Source organism: Pristis pectinata, chromosome 20 (genome assembly GCF_009764475.1).
Source record: "Pristis pectinata isolate sPriPec2 chromosome 20, sPriPec2.1.pri, whole genome shotgun sequence".
Taxonomy (NCBI): Eukaryota; Metazoa; Chordata; class Chondrichthyes; order Rhinopristiformes; family Pristidae; genus Pristis; species Pristis pectinata.
Window position 1 is genome coordinate 26695358 of NC_067424.1, and position 23271 is coordinate 26718628.

The 23271-nt window shown below is 37.7% G+C and overlaps 1 protein-coding gene across 1 annotated transcript in view; it reads right to left on the reverse strand.

The window, feature by feature from the left end:
• The window catches only part of LOC127580862 (protein phosphatase 1 regulatory subunit 12B-like), a 188362-nt gene that overhangs the window by 60555 nt on the left and 104536 nt on the right, over nucleotides 1-23271 (reverse strand). Inside the window, 3 exon segments of the mRNA XM_052034817.1 lie at nucleotides 219-405; nucleotides 4547-4744; nucleotides 15546-15636. Of these exon segments, the coding sequence (XP_051890777.1) occupies nucleotides 219-405; nucleotides 4547-4744; nucleotides 15546-15636 (476 nt within the window).

Here is a 23271-nt window from a genome sequence, read left to right on the forward strand (position 1 = left end):
TTCATCAAGGGGTAAATTAAAAATTTACCTTCAAATTTAAACTACAACTTTTTGGGAGAACATTTCTACTGCACACTACAAAAAAAACACTGCTGTGCTCTTGCTTGTTTATTACACAATATTAAAACACCTTCCCCCACCCCCCCCCCACAGCTCCTCAAGGCAATGTTATGAAGATGCAAATAGATATCCTTGATTGAGAAAAATCTAAACATTACCATTGGTCTCCATTTCTTTTGATAAAATCCTCGTGTGTGAAAGGTAAGATGGTACTTGATCTATGATTCCATTCAGCTGATTTTGTTGGATACTTGCATACAAGAAACTGTCTGATGTAGAAGGTGATGCAAGAGGTACAGTTGGACTATCTGACTGTGATGTATGTCGTGACTGGCGATATCCAGACTGGTTTCAAAGAGAAAAGAAAAGCTTTGAAATGTTAGGAACAAATACATAACAGTTACAAACTGATTCAAAGACAGTCTACCTTGCACCTCCCCTTTCAATGTAAACTGATGTATTTCCATACAATTAATAAATTCTTATTTGACCTAAATACATTAGCTTACATTGGGGTAGAATTCCCAATTTTCTTACAACAATAATCACTTACATTCCAAACAAAAAAATCTAGGAGTCATTGCATTTGAGCAATATTTTAAAGCAGCTAAAACTCAAATGATATATTTAAGATGGGTGATTTTGCAGTTTGATTAATATAACTGAAAATGTTTTAACCAGCTTATCACAAAATTCAATAAATTAGTGTCAATCTGTCACCCAAGTACTTCAATTTTAAATTATTGAAGTATTACATAAAACTATTTGCTAATTAGGATACAGAAGAAAGGTTCGGCATGAAATGTGCCCTTGCAGCCAAAGCTTAATTTTAAGACGGTCCTCAAAGATCACAAATCAGCTTACTTGGTAGAAAAGTCAAATAATGATCAATTCACCCGGGTACAGTCAGTCTTGTTTTCAAGGCTGGATTCTGACACAACGCTCTCTTAAATAAGTACAAAATGTTTCTGAAACTAGTAGAAATTCTACCCTTTGTCAGGTACAAAATTACCATTTATAGATTACAATGTAATTTATGTTAACAGAACTAAAATGGTTCAATAGCAGCTCTATCCCTTTTGCAATTTCCGAGTCATTTAACCATTTGCACCAACCCTTATTCTCTCAGAGATATTAGTTTTAATTCTTGCAATATCCAGTCTCCCTAAATTTACAGCTGTACTTGTCAGTTGAGATATTTTAGTCCTCAAGACAATATCTGCATTTTGGTTCCATCCAAAGTGTCTCTCTTTAGATCAGGTTTTTAAAAACAGAAATATAGGTTTTATGCCTACTGAAATAATTTTGTTTAGTTACAGTAATGTCAATAGCAGTGAGTACAACCAACCTAATGTCCTTCATCGCCTAGATATTGGAACAAACATCTATCCTACTTCAACTGGTACTGCAGTGAAGTGGAAATAGAATAATAGCACCACACAGTGGATTAGGTTGCTACTGCTTTGATAAACCAGATTGCTAGACTGGGATTCTGAAGAAAACAATTTTGGCTAAAACATGTATTAAACTAAAGAAATAAGTGAAGCTAGGGTTATACTCCTCACAGCAAAGTAGGTCAAGAAAAATAAATCATACAAAATGCAATATGTATGAATGGAAAATCATGAATGGAAATGAGGATTATTCATAGTGCCTTGACTAGTACTTTGCCTTTGAACATCGTTAAAACAAATTTTATCATGTTACTCTTTGTAGAAGTTTTCTATATACAAATTAGCTGCTACATTCATTATGTTATGATATAGAATAAACTTCAGAAGTATTTTGCTGGCTGTAAAGCATTTTACTACATCCTAAAACGGCATACGAGAGACTACATGAAAAACTAAAACTTTTCTTATGATTGGTTTTGTTCAGCTGAAGGAGAAACCTTTTTCCATACAGCAGGAAGACTAGTAGACCTAGAAAACAGATGCAAGGTAACTGGCAAAAGAATGAAAAGCAAGTTATGATGATATGGAATGCAACGCTTGAAAAGGGCAGCAGAAGCAGCTTCAATACAAATTTTACAAGATAATTCATAAATAATTGCAATGGGTTAAAACACAATTATCGGGAAAGAACAAAGGCGTAGCTCCAAGCTAGAGGTAGCACAAGCATAAAGAACCACTTTTATTCCTTCCAAATCACTTCACAATTCTCTTGAAACATATTTTAAAAAAAAGGGGAAAAATGTGACAGTTCAAGTCCTAGTAGCTGCTCCCAATCAGCAAAATTGGATGTTGATTGAATGTGGTAGAATTGCAGAGCTTTAATCTAAATCATTGGCTGTAGAATGGCTGAGCGGTTATGGTTCAAGCTGATTAGAATGCACATTAAGTCAAACCCCTTTCATCCTCATCCTATTGCAATATAGTGTAGACACAAGAAAGAATGCAGATGCTGGAAATCCAGAGCAACACACAAAATGCTGAAGGAACCCAGCAGGTCAGGCAGCATCTACGGAGGGAGATGGACAGTTGATGTTTTGGGTCGAGATCCTTCATCAGGACTGGAAAGAGAGGGGAGATAGCCAGTATAAAAGGGTGGGGGGGGGGGGGTGGGTATGGAACAAGAGCTGGCAGATAAGTGAATCCAGGTGAGGGGAGAAGATAGGCAGGTGGGGGAGAGTGGGAATGACACAAGAAACTGGGAGGTGATAGGTGGAAGTGACAAAGGGCTGAAGATGGAATCTGATAGGAGAGGACGGTGGCCCATGGAATAGAGAAAAATGAGATGGGCGGGGGGAACTAGAGGGAAGAATGTGTGGGTGATGGGCAGATCAAGAGGGTAGGGTGTTGGGGCCAGTGGGATAAGGGAAAATAAGAAAGGGGAGGGGGGAGAAGAAACAGAGGAGAGTGGTTACCGGATGTTAGAGAAATTGATGTTCATGCCGCCGGGTTGGAGACTGCCAAGGAGGAATACGAGCCGCTGTTCCTCTAATCTGTGTCAAGTCTCAACTTGGCAGTAGAGGAGATGTCAGTGTGGGAATGGGAAGTGGAATTAAAATGGCTGTCCACTGGGAGATCCTGATTGTTTTGCTGGACGGAGCAAAAGTGCTTGACGAAGTGATCCCCCAATCTGCATCAGGTCTCACCGATGTAGTGGAAGCCACACCAGGAGTGCCAGATGCAATAAATGACACTGATAGTTCACATGTGAAGGACTGCCTCACCTGGAAGGACTGTTTAGGGCGCTGAATGGTGGTGAGGGGGAAAGTGTATGGACAGGTGTAACACTTAGTGCGGTTGCAGGGATAAGTGCCTGGAGGGAGATCAGTAGGGAGGTACAAGTGGACAAGCGAATCACAGAGAGAGCAACCTGTACAGAAAGCAGAAAGGAGAGGGTAAGATGTGCCTGGTGGTGGGATCCCAAAGATGGCGGAAGTTGTGGAGAATGGTATGTTGAATGCAGAGGCTCGTGGGGTGGTAGGTGATGACAAAGGCAACTCTCTGTTGTCTTTTTTGGGGGGTGGGGGGGGTTGAGGGCAGATGGGCAGGAAATAGAAGAGATGCGGGTAAGGGTTGCATCGATAGCAATGGCAGGAAACCCAGTTTTCTGCAAAGAAAAAGGACACCTCTGATGTCCTGGAATGGAAAGCGTCATCATGGGAACAGATGTGGTGGAGACAGAAGAACTCAGCGAGAGCAGAATAGCATCCTTGTAAGTGACAGGGTGGGAAGAGGTGTAGTTGAGGTAATTGTGGGAACCAGTAGGTTTGTAGATGATGTCAGTGGATAATCTGTCCCCTGATATGGAGATAGAGAGATCAAGAAAAGGGAGAGAGGTGTTGGAGATGGACCAAGTGAATTTGAGGGCAGGGTGGAAGTTGATGAAATTGATGAGCTCCGTATGGGTGCAGGAAGCGACACCAATACAGTCGACAATGTAACGGAGAGTGAGTTGGGGAGCCGGTGTAGGTTTGAAACGCAGGCACAACTGGGGTCCATGCGAGTGCCCATGGCTACAGCTTTGGTCTGGAGAAAGTGGGAAGAGCCGAAAGAGAAGTTGTTGAGGATTAGTACCAGTTTTGCCAGAAGGAGGGTGGTGGAGGATAACTGGTTGGGTCTGTTTTCCAGAAAGCAGTGGAAAGCCGAGGCCTTCCTGATGAAGGACAGAAGTGTACAGGGACTGGATATCCATGGTGAAAGAGGTGGTTGGGGCCAGGGAACTGGAAGTTGTTGAAATGGTGGAGAGCATGCGAGGTGTCATGGATGAAGGTGGAATGGAACTGAACCAAGGAGTGCAAGATGGAGTCGAGATATGAGGATATGAGTTCAGTAGGGCAGGAACAGGCAGAAACAATGGGCCTACTGGGGCAGTTTGGTTTGTGAATCTTGGGTAGTACGTAGAAACAGGCAGTGTGGGGTTGGGGAACAATAAGGTTAGAGGCTGCAGAGGGGAGATCTCTGGAGGTGGAGGTCAGTGACGGTGCGGGAGACAGTGGCCTGATATACTGTACAATATATTGTAGTATTGCAAATACCTCTTTCTCTTGATTTCTACTCCATCTTTGTCTGTAGTCTTCTACATCATGTGATATCAATGGCTTTTCTTTCTTATCTTGCTTTTCTACATCTTGCTTTTCCTTTTCATCCTTCTCTTGTTGCTCTCGAGCTCGTCTTTCAGCACGAGAACGGCTAAATGTCTTCTCTGCTTCCTGGAGGTCTGTCAGCGTTACACCCTAATTTAACGAAGCACATCACAATATGAACATCCAAATAGTACAGGTTCAAAGAGTGAATAATTGCGTAATTTGATAATGTGTTACTGTGCAAGACATTTAGGGATTCAAATTCAACAAGTCCAGATTGATAGGAGAGAAATTCCCCATGAGCTACCTATAGGACTCATTTTATGAAAGGGGCTGCAGGCATCCAAATGGAGACCAGCTTACAATGCAAAATTATCTCTACTGGCTTATTTTATACAGAGGGGCTACTATGGCTAAAATGGCTGATATTATAGCTTCTCTCTTGACTAACATGACACACAAATTCCACAATGATCTTGCAACCCACAGCCTTACATGTTCACCCCAGAAGGCTACGAAGGTATCTCTATGATTTTTATTTCCAAAACCTAACTGTTGCTCAATGATTTCAAAATCCATTAAACTCTCATTACTTTTAAGACAATATTGATTCATGGTGTCACATAGACACTTCCTGAAATTTTGTACTTCCCAACAATTTAACATAGATGGTTAAATGAAAACCTATGAACAATATTAAACTTCTGAACAAAGTTATATGAATAATAAGAAAAAAATATTTTCACTTGCTTAGCTGATGTACATGATTTAATTTCTAATCTGAGATAACATAGATCTGATATGGTTAAGTCTTTGTTTTGATGTGCAGATCTCATTGTATATTTATGGCATTTATTGATCCATATTTGAACACAAGACTTAAACACAGTCCTTAGTTCACTTGTAGCACCCTTCTTAATGTCATAAAGTTCCAGCTCTAACGCCTACTTCAAAGAATTGAGGACAGGTCTAGGATGAGATTCTCAGTGTAGTACAAGACAGCTCAATCTTTCGGATGCAACATGAAGACTGACAGGGTTTAAGAAATTTGAAGTCCAAGTAGTTTTCCTGATTTACAAGTTAACATTTTTCTTAGTCAACAAAAAAAGATAATTTGGTCAGTTATACCGTCACTGTTGGTGGAACTTTGCTGTGCACAAATTATCTGTCATGTTTGCCTACAAAAAATATTTCAGAAACAACATTTTGCATTTACAGCAAAGCTTAGATATTTCAAACACCTCAATTACTAATGAGAAGTTGACATTCAAGCTATAGAGATGTTAGAACAAATTTTTTTGGGAATGTCTTAAATGAAAGTCAAGGTCAGACAGATAGAGGGAATTTGAACGCTTCAGACCCAGAAAGTTAAAAGCATAGTTCTGAATGATAGAGTGATTAAAATTGGAGTTCCATGCAAGTTCCTAGCTGGAGTAACCTGGATATCAGTGGTTATACGATCGTAAGAGGTTATGGAGATGGGAAGACCACTCAGAAAGAAAGCACAAAACTGCAAAAGCAGAAATCTAAAATAAAAAATAGAAAATGCTGGAAACATTGAGCAGGTCCAGTAGCATCTATGGACAGAAACAGAACTGCTGCAAGAGCTTTGGCAAAAACTATTTTGTAATCAAATGCCTGCAGCAAGAATGCATAATTCATGGTGAGTCAGTGAGGCTGGCAGTTGCTCTTCCTGCGCCTGCTCACTCTCCTGTCACAGCTGTTTCTGTGATCCTCTCCCACCACTGTTTTTGTTCATTTCTGACTTGTGTTAGGATCAGGTCTCAGAAACGGAACTCTGTCGTAACCTGGGGACTTCCTGTAGCTGGAAAGAGATTACTGAAACGTTTAGAGGATAAGCTTTTTGTCTGAACCTATGCTCTGCGACAATCAAAATAGAGATGCTGATGGGTTACGAGCATGCGTGGGGCAGACAGCTCAGGGTTGATGGATAGGAGCCAGTGTGGTGTTTAAAATAATTTTTTCTGCTTGCCTTGTTGATCATTGGATACTGCAGATAATTAGGGGTTAAAGTTAACAGCATCATTTGATCACTACCCAAATTCATGTCAGCAGATTTGCAGAATATGTAAAGATTGCAATACATTGCTTGGGAAGTAATATAGGAAAAAAAAACATTCGTAGCAGTACAAATTTAGATCACAGATCAGTGTTAAAATGGATGGTTAAAAATGCCAGAGTTCATTATTTTAAAATGGCAGCAAGTAGCTTCAAAGTTTAACTACTAACAAAATAAAGATTTTTACATATCATCTCAGCCCTGGCCAAGAGGTTACATCGTTCACAAGACAATAGCAAGGGCCAATATTTCTTCCACTGACAAAGTAATTAGGTATGCATGGTGGAAGGAATAAATAATTCATGAGTAACCAAATATAAAATGATAGACAAAGTCCAGACATGGAATATTCTACCTGAACAGAAAAGTTAAAGGATCATGGAAACATCAGAAAGGTTAGTTTAGAGATTCTGTTTGCATGAAAGGTATTTTGGAACTTTACCATGGCAGCTGAAATGCAAAGACAACTGTTATTAAAGCAAGTTGGCAGAAGATGAAAGGCTATTTGGTTTATCCAGGAGACATTTAGTTTGGGAGACATTTAGTTTGGGAGACAAGCATCACAGAGGAATCAGGAAACTACTCATCAATTAGAAACAACCCCAAGTGAAAAGTTTAGTTGGAAGAATCAGTGCTGTCAGAAGGGAAAATGTCAAAGAAAACTCAGACACTGCCCCAGTCATCTGGTATCTGGTCTGCTAAGAATGTACTTACTAAGATCATAGGCATATTTTGCTAACTTTAATGCTGCAAATCATTTTAAAATTTAATAGTGGTCACCAAATTTATAGGAGGAAAGAAATGCAAAATCAAATCTAAAGATGTTTAGATTATGCATAAGGGTTACAACAGCCGATAAACTGGGACAGGACAGAGAAAGACAATAGGATGGTGATGGAGCAGGAATGGGATGGGGAGTGCATTCAGTGCCTCCTAGTGGAAAATAGACAGTACTTGCGTAGTGACTGAAAAGAATCGCATTGGTTTTCCCCAAACTACAGCAGACATACAGCTTCCCTAGCACTGCTTGTCAAACTGTGATGGATATTCACTTTCCATACCACAGAAAGATTCATTGCTAACCTCACCTTTTTAGCACAGCAGCATGACCTGTCCAAAGGTCAAGAAGTGGCTGGTCATTAAGCTAAAATCCCTTTTACAAAAACAGCAGAAATTGTCCAAGATGTTTGTTGTTTGCTAATTAAACTTCTAACCAATATTTCCTGCTCAGCCTCTTAACATAAACAAGAGCACAATGGGATCCACAGGTTTACTTAATTAAACACTCCAGTCACCTGGTCTGAAAATGTGGTTGAAAAAAACATCACATGCCAATGACGTCAACTAAGTGAAAAAACAGTATAAGTATTAGAAAGCAATCAGGGTAGTGGGCAATGTCAAAGTGAAGGGGCTACAGAAAGAAGACCTAGAATTCATTCCTTAGCCTTTGGTATTTGTGATAGATGATTTGTTCATCTGCAATTTGTTGGTATGACTTTTTAGTATGCAAGAATTGTACTTGTGTTTGGAAATCTTCTGTAAATTACAAGTCATCGTTAAGAATTAATTATTAGAATTAAACGTGTCTCACTTAAAAATAAACTGTGTTTAAACTGCTTCGTTAGTTGGAAGTATCTTCTCCTTGGTTGGCAGGAGGGACCCACTGCTTGACATAGTGATTATTGACAGCTAGACCTTTCTGTAGACACTAAAGTAGTGAAGTAAACTCATCCTTGAAATGTAGGTTGATACAGTATAATCTCCCTATAGCTCATAGATACTTATGCCAGATAGAACAAAGTCTTGACTCAAGTTTAGAGCTCTTGGACAGTGCACTCAACATCGTCACAAAACAAGCACGAAACTATCAAGAGACAGTAAAGAGATCGTGAGATATGGCAGTGAGTTAAATCACTGTACGTGATATCTGACCTAACGTTATCAGAGCGGCAGTATGCAGATGCAAAGTGAGTCACAATATTCTGCAGGTCATGAAGAAGTTAGGAAGGATGTTAAATAAATAGTTTTTTTCTTAAAATTGATCTTAAACTTCCCTTTACAATTTTAGATCAAAGTCCGAGGGCAACATTGGCATTTAGAAAGTCCCTTTAACAATGCCAGTATTTACCTGTAACACCCAGAGGTGACATTCTGATTAGAAGTTTATCACTGTTACAAGTAGGATAAAAACCCAATGTTTCTGCAGAGCATGTTAATTCATGTCTAAGACACTGGATGGCAGTGCAGGAAAATATCAGAGACTAGAAACTGAACCTGAAAAGATGCATTAAATGGCAATGTAGTGGGACAATGCATGATTTTGCATTGTTCCCTGGTAGCAACATTCTAATGTATGCACAACTGAAGGCACCATACGCAATAATCAGTCTCACATCCAAGCATGCAAAATATTGTCAGATTACAGGTCATGATGGAGGGGAATGAAATCTGGAGCTACATTTGAGTGTTGGGTTTCAAACAAAATTGCAACTTTGAATATTGCTTTGGGATATGAGAGACAGGCCGTCCTGGTGGTAGGAAAGGGGTCACGGGAGTGTGGCAGCACAGCAGATCCAGGTGATTGAGTGTGGTTACAAGTTAAAATCTTAAAGGGCCTATCTGCAGTACAAACCAGATGTCTAATTTCATAGCCCATCCTCCAACTTACACTAATGAAAACCTCACATCTTGAAAACCTGCTTCTTCATAGCTATTTGCTTAAAATACACTTTTGGTGGATATGGTGTACTTAAGCTGAAAGACGAGCATTGAACACCACTGAGCATGTCTGCTCACCCTTGAGCTTCAGTGCACCATATCCACTAAATTTCTAGAAGCAATTGGCATCCAATGAGAACATAAGCATTCGATCTTTAGTGATCAGGGGTTTGATAAAATTCTCTCACATGGGCCACAAAACCTTGCGCAAGATGATAGTACTTTTAAGCGTATTAGTTTTCAGAGAATCATAGGTCATAATGAAATTAGGAAAGATGCTAAATAAAAAGTTTTCTTCTTAAAGCTGATCTTAAAAAAAGCCATCAACCCAAACACTTGTATTAATTTGGCATTGTCAATATCACAGAACAGTAGGCACACCAAATAATTAAATGAAGTCTGAGATCAAGCCATAAAAGGTTATAGTGCAGTTTGGCTAAAAGACTGGATGAGGTGGTTGGGTTTAAAGATCACCTCAGCAGAGGAAAGATGTAAAGGAGGAGATGTAGGGCAAGAATTTCCAGAACTTAAGATCAAGTCCTACAACCTTCCATGATAATAACCTTTTTCCAAGAGGTTATAATTGGAGTGAAGTATTTCAGAAGGTTATAAAGTGCAAGGGGATTACCAATGTAGGTCAACCTGAGGCCAAGAAAGGATTCAAAAAGGAAATGAGAATTTAAAAAACAAGGATTGCTTAACCAAGAGCCAATATAATTCAGCAATCACCTGCGCAATGAGTGAATGCCAAAGACCCTGACAAATTTCTACAGATGTACAGTGGAAAGCATTCTGACTGGTTGCATCATAGCCTGGTATGGAAACTCGAATGTACAGGAACACAAGAGGCTACAGCGAGTGGTGGACTCAGCCAGTTCCATTATGGGTACACCTCTCCCCACCATCAACGACATCTACAAGAGGTGATATCTCGGGAAGAAGACATCCACCAGTGACCCCCATCGTCTGGACCACGTCCTCTTCTTAATGCTGCCATCAGGCAGAAGGTACAGGAGCCTGAAGACCCACACGTAAACGTTCAATAATAGCTTCTTTCCCACTGCCATCAGGTTCTTGAACCAACCTGAAAAATCCTAATACTACCTTGGACTATATTTCTTTTTCTCACCCTCAACTTGCACTAGTGTCATTATGTTTTTTGTTGTTTATTTTTGTGCACTTATGTATAATTCATGTTAATTTGATGTATGTCTACTTATGTCATGTTTGTAATGTACTATGCTGCTGCAAAAAATTGACTTTCATGACATTTATACCCTATGTATGCCTATAACAATAAGCACAAACTTGACACAGCAGAGTTTTGGATACTACTGATTTTATGGACAGTAGAAAGAGGAAGGCCTAACAGGAGTGCACTGGGACAGTTTGAAGTCAAATCATGATTGAATATTTCAAATGCAAGTGAGCTGAAGTGGGAGTCTACCCAAGATGCAGAGGTGAATTCTTGAGGGATAAAAGGAGGAGAGGGGGAAATGATACTGAATGGCTTTTTAGAACAGCTGGGAGAACAAAGGAGGTGAACAGCCATTAACAGGGGAATTAGCAGACGGCACCATGAAGGAGGTAGACACCCATCAACAGGGAAATTAGGAGACAGCACCATTAAATGTGAGGGTCAGGATGAAGAGCAAAAATGAGTACAGGAAAGAGGCAAAAAATAGGGGAAAGAGCATAAAGTCCGATTGCAGATAAATATTGTGGGATGATGACATTCTTTGTGATCCTTAGACATCACTGGCAAACCATAGGAACATTAGCAACTCTTAGCACAAGTAATCCATTTGGCCCTTTCACCTGCTCAGCCATTCAATAAGATCATGACTGATAGTTTAACTTGGTGCCACTTTCCTGTACTAAATGATATTCTTTGATTCCCTGATTATCCAAAAATGTACTAGTTTCTCTCTTGAATGAACTTAATGAATGAGCTTCCAAGGTCCTCACATAGTCTATATCCCTCCATTTCCCTGCCTGTTTATGTGACTGTCTAAATGTCTCTTAAACATTGCTATTCTCACCAATCAACCTAGTGGATCTTAGTTGCACTTGCTTGAACACAAATACACCCTTTCTTAGGTAACATATGGGGGGGGGAGGGGGTGGGGATGGAGAAGAAAGAGAACCTGACCCAGACAGGATAGTCCAAATGTAGTCTTACACAGCCATTCTTAATTGCAGAAAGATACCTTGACTTATTTTACTCAAATCCTCTTGCAACAAAGGCTAATATATCATTCGTCTTCCTAAGCAATGCACACAAAATGCTGGAGGAACTCAGCAGGTCAGGCAGTATCTATTAGAGGGCAATGAACAGTCGACGTTTTGGACCGAGACCCTTCATCAGGACTGGAAGAGGGAAGAAGCCAGAATAAATGAGTAGGAGGAGGAGCACAAGCTGGCAGGTGATAGGTGAGTCCAGGTGAGAGGGGGAAGGTAAGTAGGTGGGTGGGGGGGAGGGAATGATGTGAGAAGCTGGGAGGTGATAGGTGGAAAAGGCAAAGGGCTGAAGGAGGAGGAATCTGATAGGACAGATGCGCAGGTCGTGAGGGCAGGGGAGGGAAAAGGGAAGGGCTGAAGGCACCACAGGAATGAGGGAAAACAAAAGGGGGCAGGGGAAGGAAAACAGAGGGGAGTGGTTACAAGGAATCAACGTTGATGCCGTCAGGTTGGAGACTACCAAGACAAAATGAGGTGCCGCTCCTCCGACCTGCGTCTGGCCTCAATGTGGCAGTAGAGGCGGCCAGGGACAGACATGTCAATGTGGGAATGAGAAGTGGAATTAAAATGGCTGGCCACTGGGAGATCCTGGCTGTTGCGGCGGATGGAGCAAAGGTGCAAGACGAAGTGGTCCCCCAATCTGCATTCGGTCTCACTGATGTAGAGGCAGCTTCCTAAATTCTTTTTTGTATCTGCACTTACTTTCATTGTTTCATGTAGAAAGACAACCAAGTCCCTCAAAATTAACATCTTTCAATCTCACCATTTAAAAAGACTCTGCTTTTCTATTATTTTTCTATCATTTCACATTTTATCCCCTTTATCCTCGCCTGTTCCCTCAGCCTGACCAAGTTTCCTTAAGCCTCTTCCTCAACTCGCAATGCCACCCAGCTTTGTTTCACCAGAAAACATGAATAAATTACACCTGGTGTAGCACAAATACTTTCCAGTTTGTGATCGGGATCAATTTGTGTATCGTGTTGGCTTTAGAGAGAAAGGCTGGCTCAATCCAGGAATATCTTTTTGCCAAAGCCCTTAAATGGAGACACGGGTTGAACAAATGACATTTGGCACATTAACAGAACCACTATGCCATGTTTTACAAAGAAAGACATTTTAAATGAATAAGATCATGGCAGAGCTGATAAGTTTTTAAATTGAACCCGATGTGCAAGTAATTGAGCAAAACAGCAGCATGAGTAGACAAGCAAAAGAGCATGACCTTTATAGAAATGGTCATCTAAAATGGGAATAAAAAAATGGCATATTAGCAATCTTATGTTTCCTAGGTCTTTCCAAATATACCAATACAAAGTGATCCATAACATATCTTTATGTACACAACACATTGATGGCTTAATTAAAAGGCAAACACTTTTCCAATACATTGAAGTACTGGCATTCAATTTTGATGAGAAAAACAGGCCAAATTGTAGAATGAAAAAGTCAAAATAGAGGTAATAATCCAGCCGTTTCATAATAAAAACATCAATGGGCCATAAATCTCTTTCTTGGCTGTGTGTTCCACTTTAAGGCTATTTTCCAGAATTACTAGATTTCCAGATTGGCATATGTGCATCTGATATTTCCACTTTGCTTTAATCACAGTCCACCATCGTGGTCTTGGCTTTGCAATGAGTTCCCCCTTCTCGGAAGGATGAACAACACTTGCACAATATTCAGTTTTATTTTCTAGTTTCATTGCATCTTATTGCTAAGATTTTATACAATTAACTCTTAAAATTAACAATTTTAATATACTGAATGAGTAATTGGATTATGAAATACCATGTCTAACATAGTATGCACCCGTTTTTTTTTAAATTTACACCATGCTGCCGATTACCTTTGGGGAACATATTAACAGAAGTGGACTAGAAAGCCTTTGCTGCCATTCAGTTAGATCACTGCCAGTCTGGACCTCAACAGTATTATTGCCTTGATCTATGTAGTAATCTTACCTAACAAGTGTGTCTTACTCCAAGTGAAAACACTGCTAGCTTGAGAAAGGAGTTCCAGATTTTCAACATCCCATGTTTCTTTTTAAAAAGGCTTCCTAAACTTATTCCTAAATAATTTCAAAGTTCATTACTCCTACTCTACTAGATCCTTCAATTGTTTTAAGCATCTTATGTGAATCACCCAATATAAACTCAAAGGAATAAAGTTTATGTAATTTACCCATGTAATCTAACCTTGTAATCCCTATTATCCTGATGACTACTCATGTAAACTTTTTCCTTTTTTGTTATCATTGGTCTCTTGACTTAACTGCTAGAATTTTTAAATCACTGATCATCATATTACCAACTATTGGAACTTCAATAACAGCTTCCAAATCATGTCTAAAAACAGATTACAGCATTTACCAATGTATTTGTTGCTAAATTTCAATCATTGTTACATACTTTGCTTTCTCACTTTGGTTCTCTACCACTTTCTTTACAAATACTGGCAAGTGAATGTTCAAGATCTTGTAATAACACCCCACCTTTTATCGAGTCACGTTTCTGTAATGCCAGAGTCAGGACTTACAACAGATGAAAGAAGTTTGATGACAAAAAAGTTCAAATATTTTATTCTACATTACAATCTAACAAAGTACAGACAGCAGTTAATACCATTTAACAAATTAAGAACATCTTGAGTTTAACTGAAACATTTCTTTGAGTGACAACTTGCAAAATAATATTTCCCAATATTATAAAGCCGAAAATCCCAATGTTATTCAGTTTTCTCCTTTTTGATAATTAGATAATTAGTCAATTCAGAAAGCTACATGTTGGAATAAGTAGATTTCTCAGACAGCAAAAATAGCTATTAGTTTTGTCAATTTGTGAATGTAGAATTGTAATTACACCACAAGCACAATTTTAGTGATGTTTACTCTTTAACAGCAACAAGACAGTACATTTTATAGCCAATATTGGAATCTGTCAAGCACTTAAATCTCTGATCATCACATTACCAACTATTGGAACTTCATTCCCTTGATGGATCAAAGGTTTGAGTTCACAGCTTAAGGAGTTAATTTCAAATATTCATGATACTCCTGTTCATAGTCATTTTGCTTTTATTTGATAATGCCTCTATGCATTACTGGCATAAAAGGAGCCATGGAAATGAAAAAAGGCTAACTTCAGAACTTGATTTCTAAACTTTCTGGTTGATAGAAATACCACGAATTCTAAATGTTGACTACTTTTGTCGTCACAGCTGAACGCTGAAATTTACATTTAATTCAACCGCAGTGATTCGTGCAATTCTCAACAACCATACTTTATAAACATAATGCCCAAATGTCAAATCTAACCCGTTAGATTTAATTAATCAGTTTTAACATTGTGAAATTAATTCAGTATTTAGTCAGGAGTGCTGAGGGTTAACGGCAAGGAGCAATGTGGACGAAAAGTCTAATAAATCCACTATGTGGGGGGGGGGGGGGGGGCAGGAGAAACCTTTTCACTTGTACAGGGAAGATTTCAGAAGAAAAATTTTTCCTGCATGGTTAAGTTACCATTATATATTTTTTAATGTTTTTATCTGCATCTATGCCATAATGACAACTTTAAATTAATGCACATTAGGACTTTCTAACCAATAACTGAATCAAAAGACTAGACTCAAACAGTGAGAACAGAACATCAACTGGAGAAATCAATTGGAATTATTATTTATCTGAACAAGAACAACTTCAACTCTTTATTAGTCAGGAATGGTCAGAACTTTATTAACAAACTAATTAAATTTGGAAAGTAACTTAATCTGACCACATGGTATGAACAACTAATGTTCATTTTATTAAGCAACAAGAACAAACACCAAAATAAACCTGAATTTGTGGATGTCAATACTTGAGCAGAATCAATTTTAAACTTAGTTACTAAACATTAGTTTTACAACTGCACTGACCTGTGTTGATCTCCTCGTCTGCCTGGCCTGCCTGGATCGAGCTTTTCTTTGCGATTCTGCTTCTTCATCTCGGACGGGGGTGAGATAGGACCTGAAATATGTCAGCAGAGAGATAAGTTTTTTTGGAAATGAACTTCACCAGGCAAGTGATTTTATGAGGTCAGCAAAGATGTCTAATTTTTTAGGCTTAACTCATGAAATAACTACAGCCATTCAAATCGCAGTAACATCAGATGCTTTTGAATCTTAGCAGGTGCTTGAACGAAGTGGTAACTATACATTTTCCGTGTTAACTTGAGTATTACAAAAATAAGACAAATTAACAATGTCTACAGAACAATTCACATTTCTGCCACCAACTAGGGTCATTCATTTGTCCTCCCTTAAGAGTACCTTTGCAGCATCATAAAGAACCAGCAAATAGCCCCTGCACTCCAGACATTTTCACTCATTTCCATATATTTCTCGTGTAATTTTATAGCTTTATTATTGAAAGACTGAAAAATAAAATGTAAAACTGGAATGAAACAGACCTCATTTGTCAAGTGTCTCTTCTCATTTATACATCAGCCTATTGTTCAAAAATCAATATAAAAGATACCTCTTAACATACGGTTGCATTTTGCTTTCAAGGTCAGCTCAAAAAAGTTACAATTATGGAAAGGATCACACCAAGTGTCCTGGCCAACATTCTTCCCTCAATCTACTTCGCAATAGGCTGCAATCACTTAGCATGGTATCAATAGTGGGCAAACCCTTGCATTGTTAGATAGCTCAGAGCTTGCAAATGAAAAGTAACTGCATAAACAATACTGCTCTGCAGGAAGTGATATCACTAACAACTTCTGTCATTCCTATTTAACCTGAAAAACATTCCCTGTTAAAGCCAGCATATCACTGCATTTTCCATGAACTGTTTCAAGCAGCTTAGCACATTGCTGTAGTTGTATTAAGCTGGACACATTTTCTATTTTTGACTCTTCAAATGCACACCATTAATATTGTTAACAATTTAACTCAAAAGCGAACATGGTGGATAAGCTTAAATGGAACAGAAAATCTGTTCATTTGAAAGACTTCCCTTGGACTTCAAAAAATACTTTAAAGTAATAATTTGAACAAGTAGGACTTTCCTTCACAAATCTAACATGATGGAATCTGAGAATCAAAGCCAGAGGTCAGTGAGGTTAAATCTCCAAGAACAAGTGCAGAACAAAGAAAAAGGGACATTTGTGATACACTTCCAAAAGAAATCAAACCAGTAATACCTCTCTTCGTAAAGCCAAAGCAAGCACAGAAATTAAACCCGAAATCCTCATTTATTAGTGTGAAAAACGTAGTCAGATTTGTGACTAATAAAATATTTTGGCATTCAAGTGTCTACTCCACAGGCATACCAGGATAATTATATCAAGTGCACATTCCTTTAGTTCTGCTCTCAGCAGTCACAGGCTATGGCTGCTGAAAGCTTTCTCAGTTGATCAAGCTGACACTAGCCTTATCTGAATAAGATTAGTGTAGGGGCATCAGCAAAGCCTTTTATAGCAGCGATACTTGACTGTGCACTTACGTCAATAACTGAAACAAATGACATTCTGGTCTTTGCTAGTTTCCAGTCTTCATACAGACAAGCAGATGAAAGAACATCAGTATCCAAAGGAAGAATAAGTTTGAGTATGAATTTACCATAAACTTTTATCAATGCAATCTGCAGCTCATTTTTCAAGTAACATTTCAAAGACCAGTTATGACATCACACCAAAAATACTTGTGGACATTTAAAACAAAATAGCTGTATCTAAAAAATAGTTCACATTGAAAGCAAAAAAAGCATGCTGCATACATTTTCCTTAATGCTGTCTCACATGGTTTTTCATTCAAAGTGAAGCACTTGTCTCAGTTATATCAGAATGGAACCCCAATAATCAACTGAATCTGTGAAACGTATTATACATCTGAGATCCCATAGGTTAATTCTAGTAAGCACATTATGGAAAAAAAACTTTAAAACAAGTCATAGAAATGTGGTACTTGTTTATTCCCAGTCTTAATGGATTGCTATATCTTCTGTCTGTATTTATTGAAAATATTCTTTTAAAAGCTTGGAAGACAACACTGATTAGCTGACTTTTCAAATGTACGTCACAGATCCACATTACAGGAAGAAACTAATCTATTGAATTAAATGTAATTTGTTGGAACCATTGCATATGTTCTCGCTGTAATGGTTAACTTCATACCCACCCTTAAACTTTCAATTTCAGGAAAGTGCATTATGCAACCTCAATTATAGAATAGCTTTAAGAAATATCCTACAAGGATATGAAAACCATTAAAAAGATAAAAGAAAAAATATTTATGATTCCCAAGTTAACTGAAGCTGTAAACATCAATGTGGAATATCCCAAGGACCTTACCGGGTGCTCTGACCAACATTCATTCTTGCCTCAACCTACAACACAAAACGCAGAATATCTGGCCACTCATTCATTTTTGTCTTGACACCTCATACATAAATTGATTAATAGATACCTATGTGGATGCTTGGGAGCCCTCAACAGACATGTTTATTTCATGTATGCCCTATCCAAAAAGACAGAATAAATTCAGTCCGGAAGCTATCCTCCTCAGCCCATGTTAAACATTGAAATAATAGAAGGCATTGCTGATAGTGCTAACAAGTAGCACTTACTGAAATTAAAACTAAATATGATCTTTTAACATATCTAGTTGAAAGTCAACTTTTAACAAGATAAAAGTCAATTTTATATTCATGGAGATAAAGCAGGTAAATTACTGGCTAGCTAACTAAAAATCTCCAGAGCTAGACAGCAAATTAAAGAAATTTCGAAAGCCAATGGCGAGAGAACAACTGATCTTTTAGAAATAAATGATACTTTTAGAGAATTCTATTCTAATCTTTACAGTTCTAATTTTCCTAAAGATAATACAGTAATGGATAATTTCTTTGACCAATTAAATGTTCATATACTTTCCACTGAAAATTGAAAACAGTTGGATCAATCTATTACATATGAGGAAATCGCCGAAGTTGTGCCATCTTTACATTCTGGAAAGACTCCGGGTCCTGACAGATTTCCTGAAGAATTCTATAAGGCCTTTTCCTCTTTGTTTATACCTCATTTATGTGCTGTCTTTTCGGATTCTTTTAAATCGGGTAGATTACCACAATCTTTTTATGAAGCCTCTATTTCACTTATTCTTAAGAAAAATAAGAACCCAACAGAACGTGCTTCGTACAGACCAATTTCGCTACTTAATGTGGATGTTAAAATTTTATCTCAAGTTCTAGCTCGTAGATTGGAAAGTATTTTACCTTCAACTATATCCAATGATCAGACTGGTTTTATTTTTTAAAAAAAAATCGATATTCTCATTTTAATATTCGTCATTTATTGAATATTATCTATTCTCCCTCTAAGGAAATATCGGAATGTGTGATCTCTCTAGATGCTGAGGAGAACTTTGATCGGATTGAATGGAATTACTTACTTAAAACCTTAGAGAAATTTAATTTTGGGCCTGATTTTATCCAATGGATTAAATTACTTTATTTATCCCCTTCTGTTCGAGTTCTTACTAATTTTCAAAATTCTGAATCTTTTAAACTTCAACGTGGAACCAGACAGGGATGTCCTTTGAGCCCTTTGCTCTTTGATTTGGCCTTAGAACCTTAAGCTATTTCTCTACCAGAATCTAGAGATATCCTTGGTATCTCCAGAAGAGGTATTAACCATAAAGTTTCTTTATATGCTGATGATTTATTACTCTTTATATCTAATGTTGAAGCCTCCTTACCTCCCATGCTTTCTTTACTTGCTCGCTTTAGTCATTTTTCAGGCTACAAATTGAACTTATACAAGAGTGAACTTTTTCCTCTGAATAACTTGGTACCAGTTGATATTAACATTCCTTTTAAAATTGTAAGAAATCATTTTACCTATCTGGGGGTGTCAATTACTAAAAATTATAAGCATAAAGAAAATTTTTTCACCTTACTGCACTAAAATGCTAGAAGGGTGATAAAAGGGTTTTATCAAGTTGGTCTCCCCTTTCTATATCATTGATTGGCCGAATTAATGTTATTAAAATGAATATTTTACCTAAGTTTATATGTCTATTTCAGGCTTTACCTGTTTTTATTCCTAAATCTTTCTTTGACTCTCGAGTCAATTATTTCTTCCTATATATGGAATAATATTAACATCCTAGACTAAATAAAGTTCACCTTCAGAAGGTTAAAAGGAGTGGAGGTTTAGCCTTACCTAATTTTAGATTTTATTACTGGGCAGTCAATATACGAAATCTTACGTTTTGGTTACATTAATCAAGAGGCTCATCCAGTATGGGTCTCTTCGGAAATTAATTCTGTTAAAAAATGTTCTATTATCTCTTTGCTTGGTTCTTCACTTCCAATATCATTAAATAAACTAACAGATAATTTAGTAGTTAAACATGTTTTGAGGATTTGGTTACAATTTAGAAAATATTTTGGTTTATTGAGTTTTTCTTTGTCCAGTCCCATTTTCTTTAGTTACTTTTTTAAACCTTCAATGACTGATGTAGTTTTTAAAGAGTGGGACAAGTTAGGTATTACTTGTTTTCAAGATCTGTTTTTGGAGGAAACCTTTCTTCATTTGAACAATTGTCTACCAAGTATAATTTACCAAAAACTCATTTTTTTTAAAGATATTTACAAATTAGAGATTTTCTTCTATCTCAATTACAATCGTTTCCTTTGAGTCCTGATAAGAATTTATTAGATGTAATTTTTAATTTGGAACCTTTTCAGGATGGCTCAATATCTAATATTTATGACAGATTATTAGGAATGAGTAAGGTGCCACTAGACAAAATTAAAAACGCTTGGGAACAAGATTTGCATATGTCAATTTCTGAGGAAACTTGGAATGAAATTTCCAAGCTGGTTAATACTTCGTCATTATGTGCTCGTCATTCTCTCCTTCAATTTAAAGTGGCCCATAGAGTTCACTTGTCTAAAGATAAATTATCCCATTTTTATTCTTACATATCTCCTTACTGTGACAAATGCAATAATGGAGTGGCTTCCTTAATCCACATGTTTTGGACGTGTCAGAGTCTTAAAAAATATTGGACAGAGGTCTTTCACACTTTTTCTGTACTTTTCAAAATAAATTTTAAACGTAATCCTTTGACTGCACTATTTGGGATTGTTGGAGAAAAAGATACAACTTTGAAGGCTTCTGATTTACATATTCTGGCTTTTATTTCTCTTAAAGCCAGGAGAACTGTATTGCTTAAATGGAAGGAAGTTACTCCGCCTACTCATGCTCAATGGTTACGGGATGTTATGTCATATTTGAATCTAGAGAAGATTCGCTGTTCAGTTTTTGAATCTAACCTAGACTTTCAAACCCTGTGGGGACCTTTTTTGAATTATTTTCAAAATCTCTGATTTGGGGACTAAAATGCAGATATTGGCTGACACGGTTATGTTTTTAAAAGTTTTTCCTTGTTGTTTTTTTCCATCTAACCGCTTCGGGTTTTGGTAGTGGGAGTAGATGTTTTTTGTAATAAAATATTTCAATTTTTTCTTCCTTTATTAACTAACTACTACATGTGATTATTAATTTGGAGTATTGTAATCTAAATACGATTTAATACAACGTATTCAGTAGTATTTTTATTCTCTTTCTTGATGCATGTACTCTATTTTTTTTTCATGGATTCAATAAAAATATTGTAAAGAAACAAGTAGCACTTATTCACCAATACCCTCTCTACTGATGAACATTTTCCATTGAAGGTCACGGTCTAAATGAATTGAATTGTGGAGATGAACCAAGAATAGTGGCCCTTGATATCAAAATAACATTTGACCAAATATAGAATCAAGAACGCTGAATTATACTCAACGAGAATTAAGGACTAAACTCTTCACTGGCTGAAGATACATCCAGCATCAAAGGAAGATAAGTGACTACTGGACCTCCACAAGGACAAACATCTTCAATAACATTTCCTCCACCATCAACTTCCTCTCCAGGTCATACATCACTCTTACTTTGGAATATATTGTCACTCAACCAAATTCCTGCTACAAACTATCCAATAGCCCTGCAAGAGTATCAATCTCATGCAGGTTGTACCAATTTAAAGTGGTAGCTCACCACTACTTTCTCAAGTACCATTAAGATGAACAGAATGAATGAAATACTTGACATGCATTTATGTTGCATCTTTCACACCCCTTCCAGGATAAAGTATTTATCAAACATCAATATACCCATGTGCTGGTTTCAATGTCTCACTTCATTTTTCAGAGTTTTCTTCCCAGGCCACCATGAAGAGATCACTTCAACAGCATTGACCCACATAATATAGGAAAGATGGCAATAAATTCACACACAGCAAACTCCCCAGTACAGCAATATGATAACAACTACATAATGCCCAGAAATTGATATTTGGTATGGTGAATTTGTGCAAAGTTTAGTGAAAATTCCAAATCAAAAGTCATCAAGAAAATCACCAAGTCAGGGCAATCATGCATTTTAAGAGATATTAATACCCAACCTATGCATTTCACACAATTCTGTCACACAAAACGGGCATCAACACTGTTCACGAGTTGAACAATGGGAAATGGGTCAATGCTGTTGAAGTGATCTCTTCATGGTGGCCTCGGAAGAAAACTCTGAAAAATAAAGTGGGGCATTGAAACCAGCACATGGGTATCCCAAGGGAGACACTACTGAGCTTGGAATAAACTCATTATGCTCCAGATGGTACTTCACCCTTACAACTGCAGCAGATCAAAGGCACTGCAATAAGTGCTGCTGCTTCACAGAACCAGGAACCCAGATTAGATCTTGACCTTAAGTGCTGCTTGTGTAGAGTTTGTACCTTCTGCCTGTGACCTTATGGGTTTCCCCTGGGTGCTCTGGTTTCCTCCCACATCCTAAGGATGTGCTGATTGGCAGATTAATAGGCCACATTACCCCTTATGTATAGTGGTGGCAATGGTTGGTGTGATAGTGGGCCAGAGAATCTGTTTCCATGCTGTACAGCTATGATGCTAAAGTAGTGGCAATTGTGGAGCTACATTTCAAGGTATTTGTGAATTGCAGTGATCAATATCAGAGGAATGATTCCATACGAGGTCTTCGGCAGTGAAGATTTATAGAAATAAAACAGGTCATGAATTTCAACAAACAAAAACATTCCGGACAGGGCAATTTACATCACAGATGTTTCATTATTTTCAGCGTGACATACTCATTTTGAATTAGGTGCTAATAATAGATTGTAAATCTCAACCTTTAGTCCATTTTCTGCCCCTACATTAACAAAGTGTGCTGCACACAGTAAAGTCATTATATGCACAAAATATATCAGGGAAATTACTAGTATTCAGGTGAATCTACCAGGAATTGCCTGCTTCAATTTCCCATTGGGTAGGACTTTACCACAAAATGTGCAAAACAGGATGCTCAATAAAAGGATGCAAACTGATTTTCTCTCATTCAATTTTTAGGCTAATCTGTTTCAATTATTGATTTAGAGGTAAATATTGGGTAAGAGGTAGGGTCTCTCTTCCCTAATCTTCTTTGAGATAGAAAACATAGGACTTTTGTTTAATATTTAGTCAGAAAAAGCAGCACCTCTGACACTGCAGCATTCCCTAAACATTGCACTGAACAGTTAGACTAGATGAACTCTC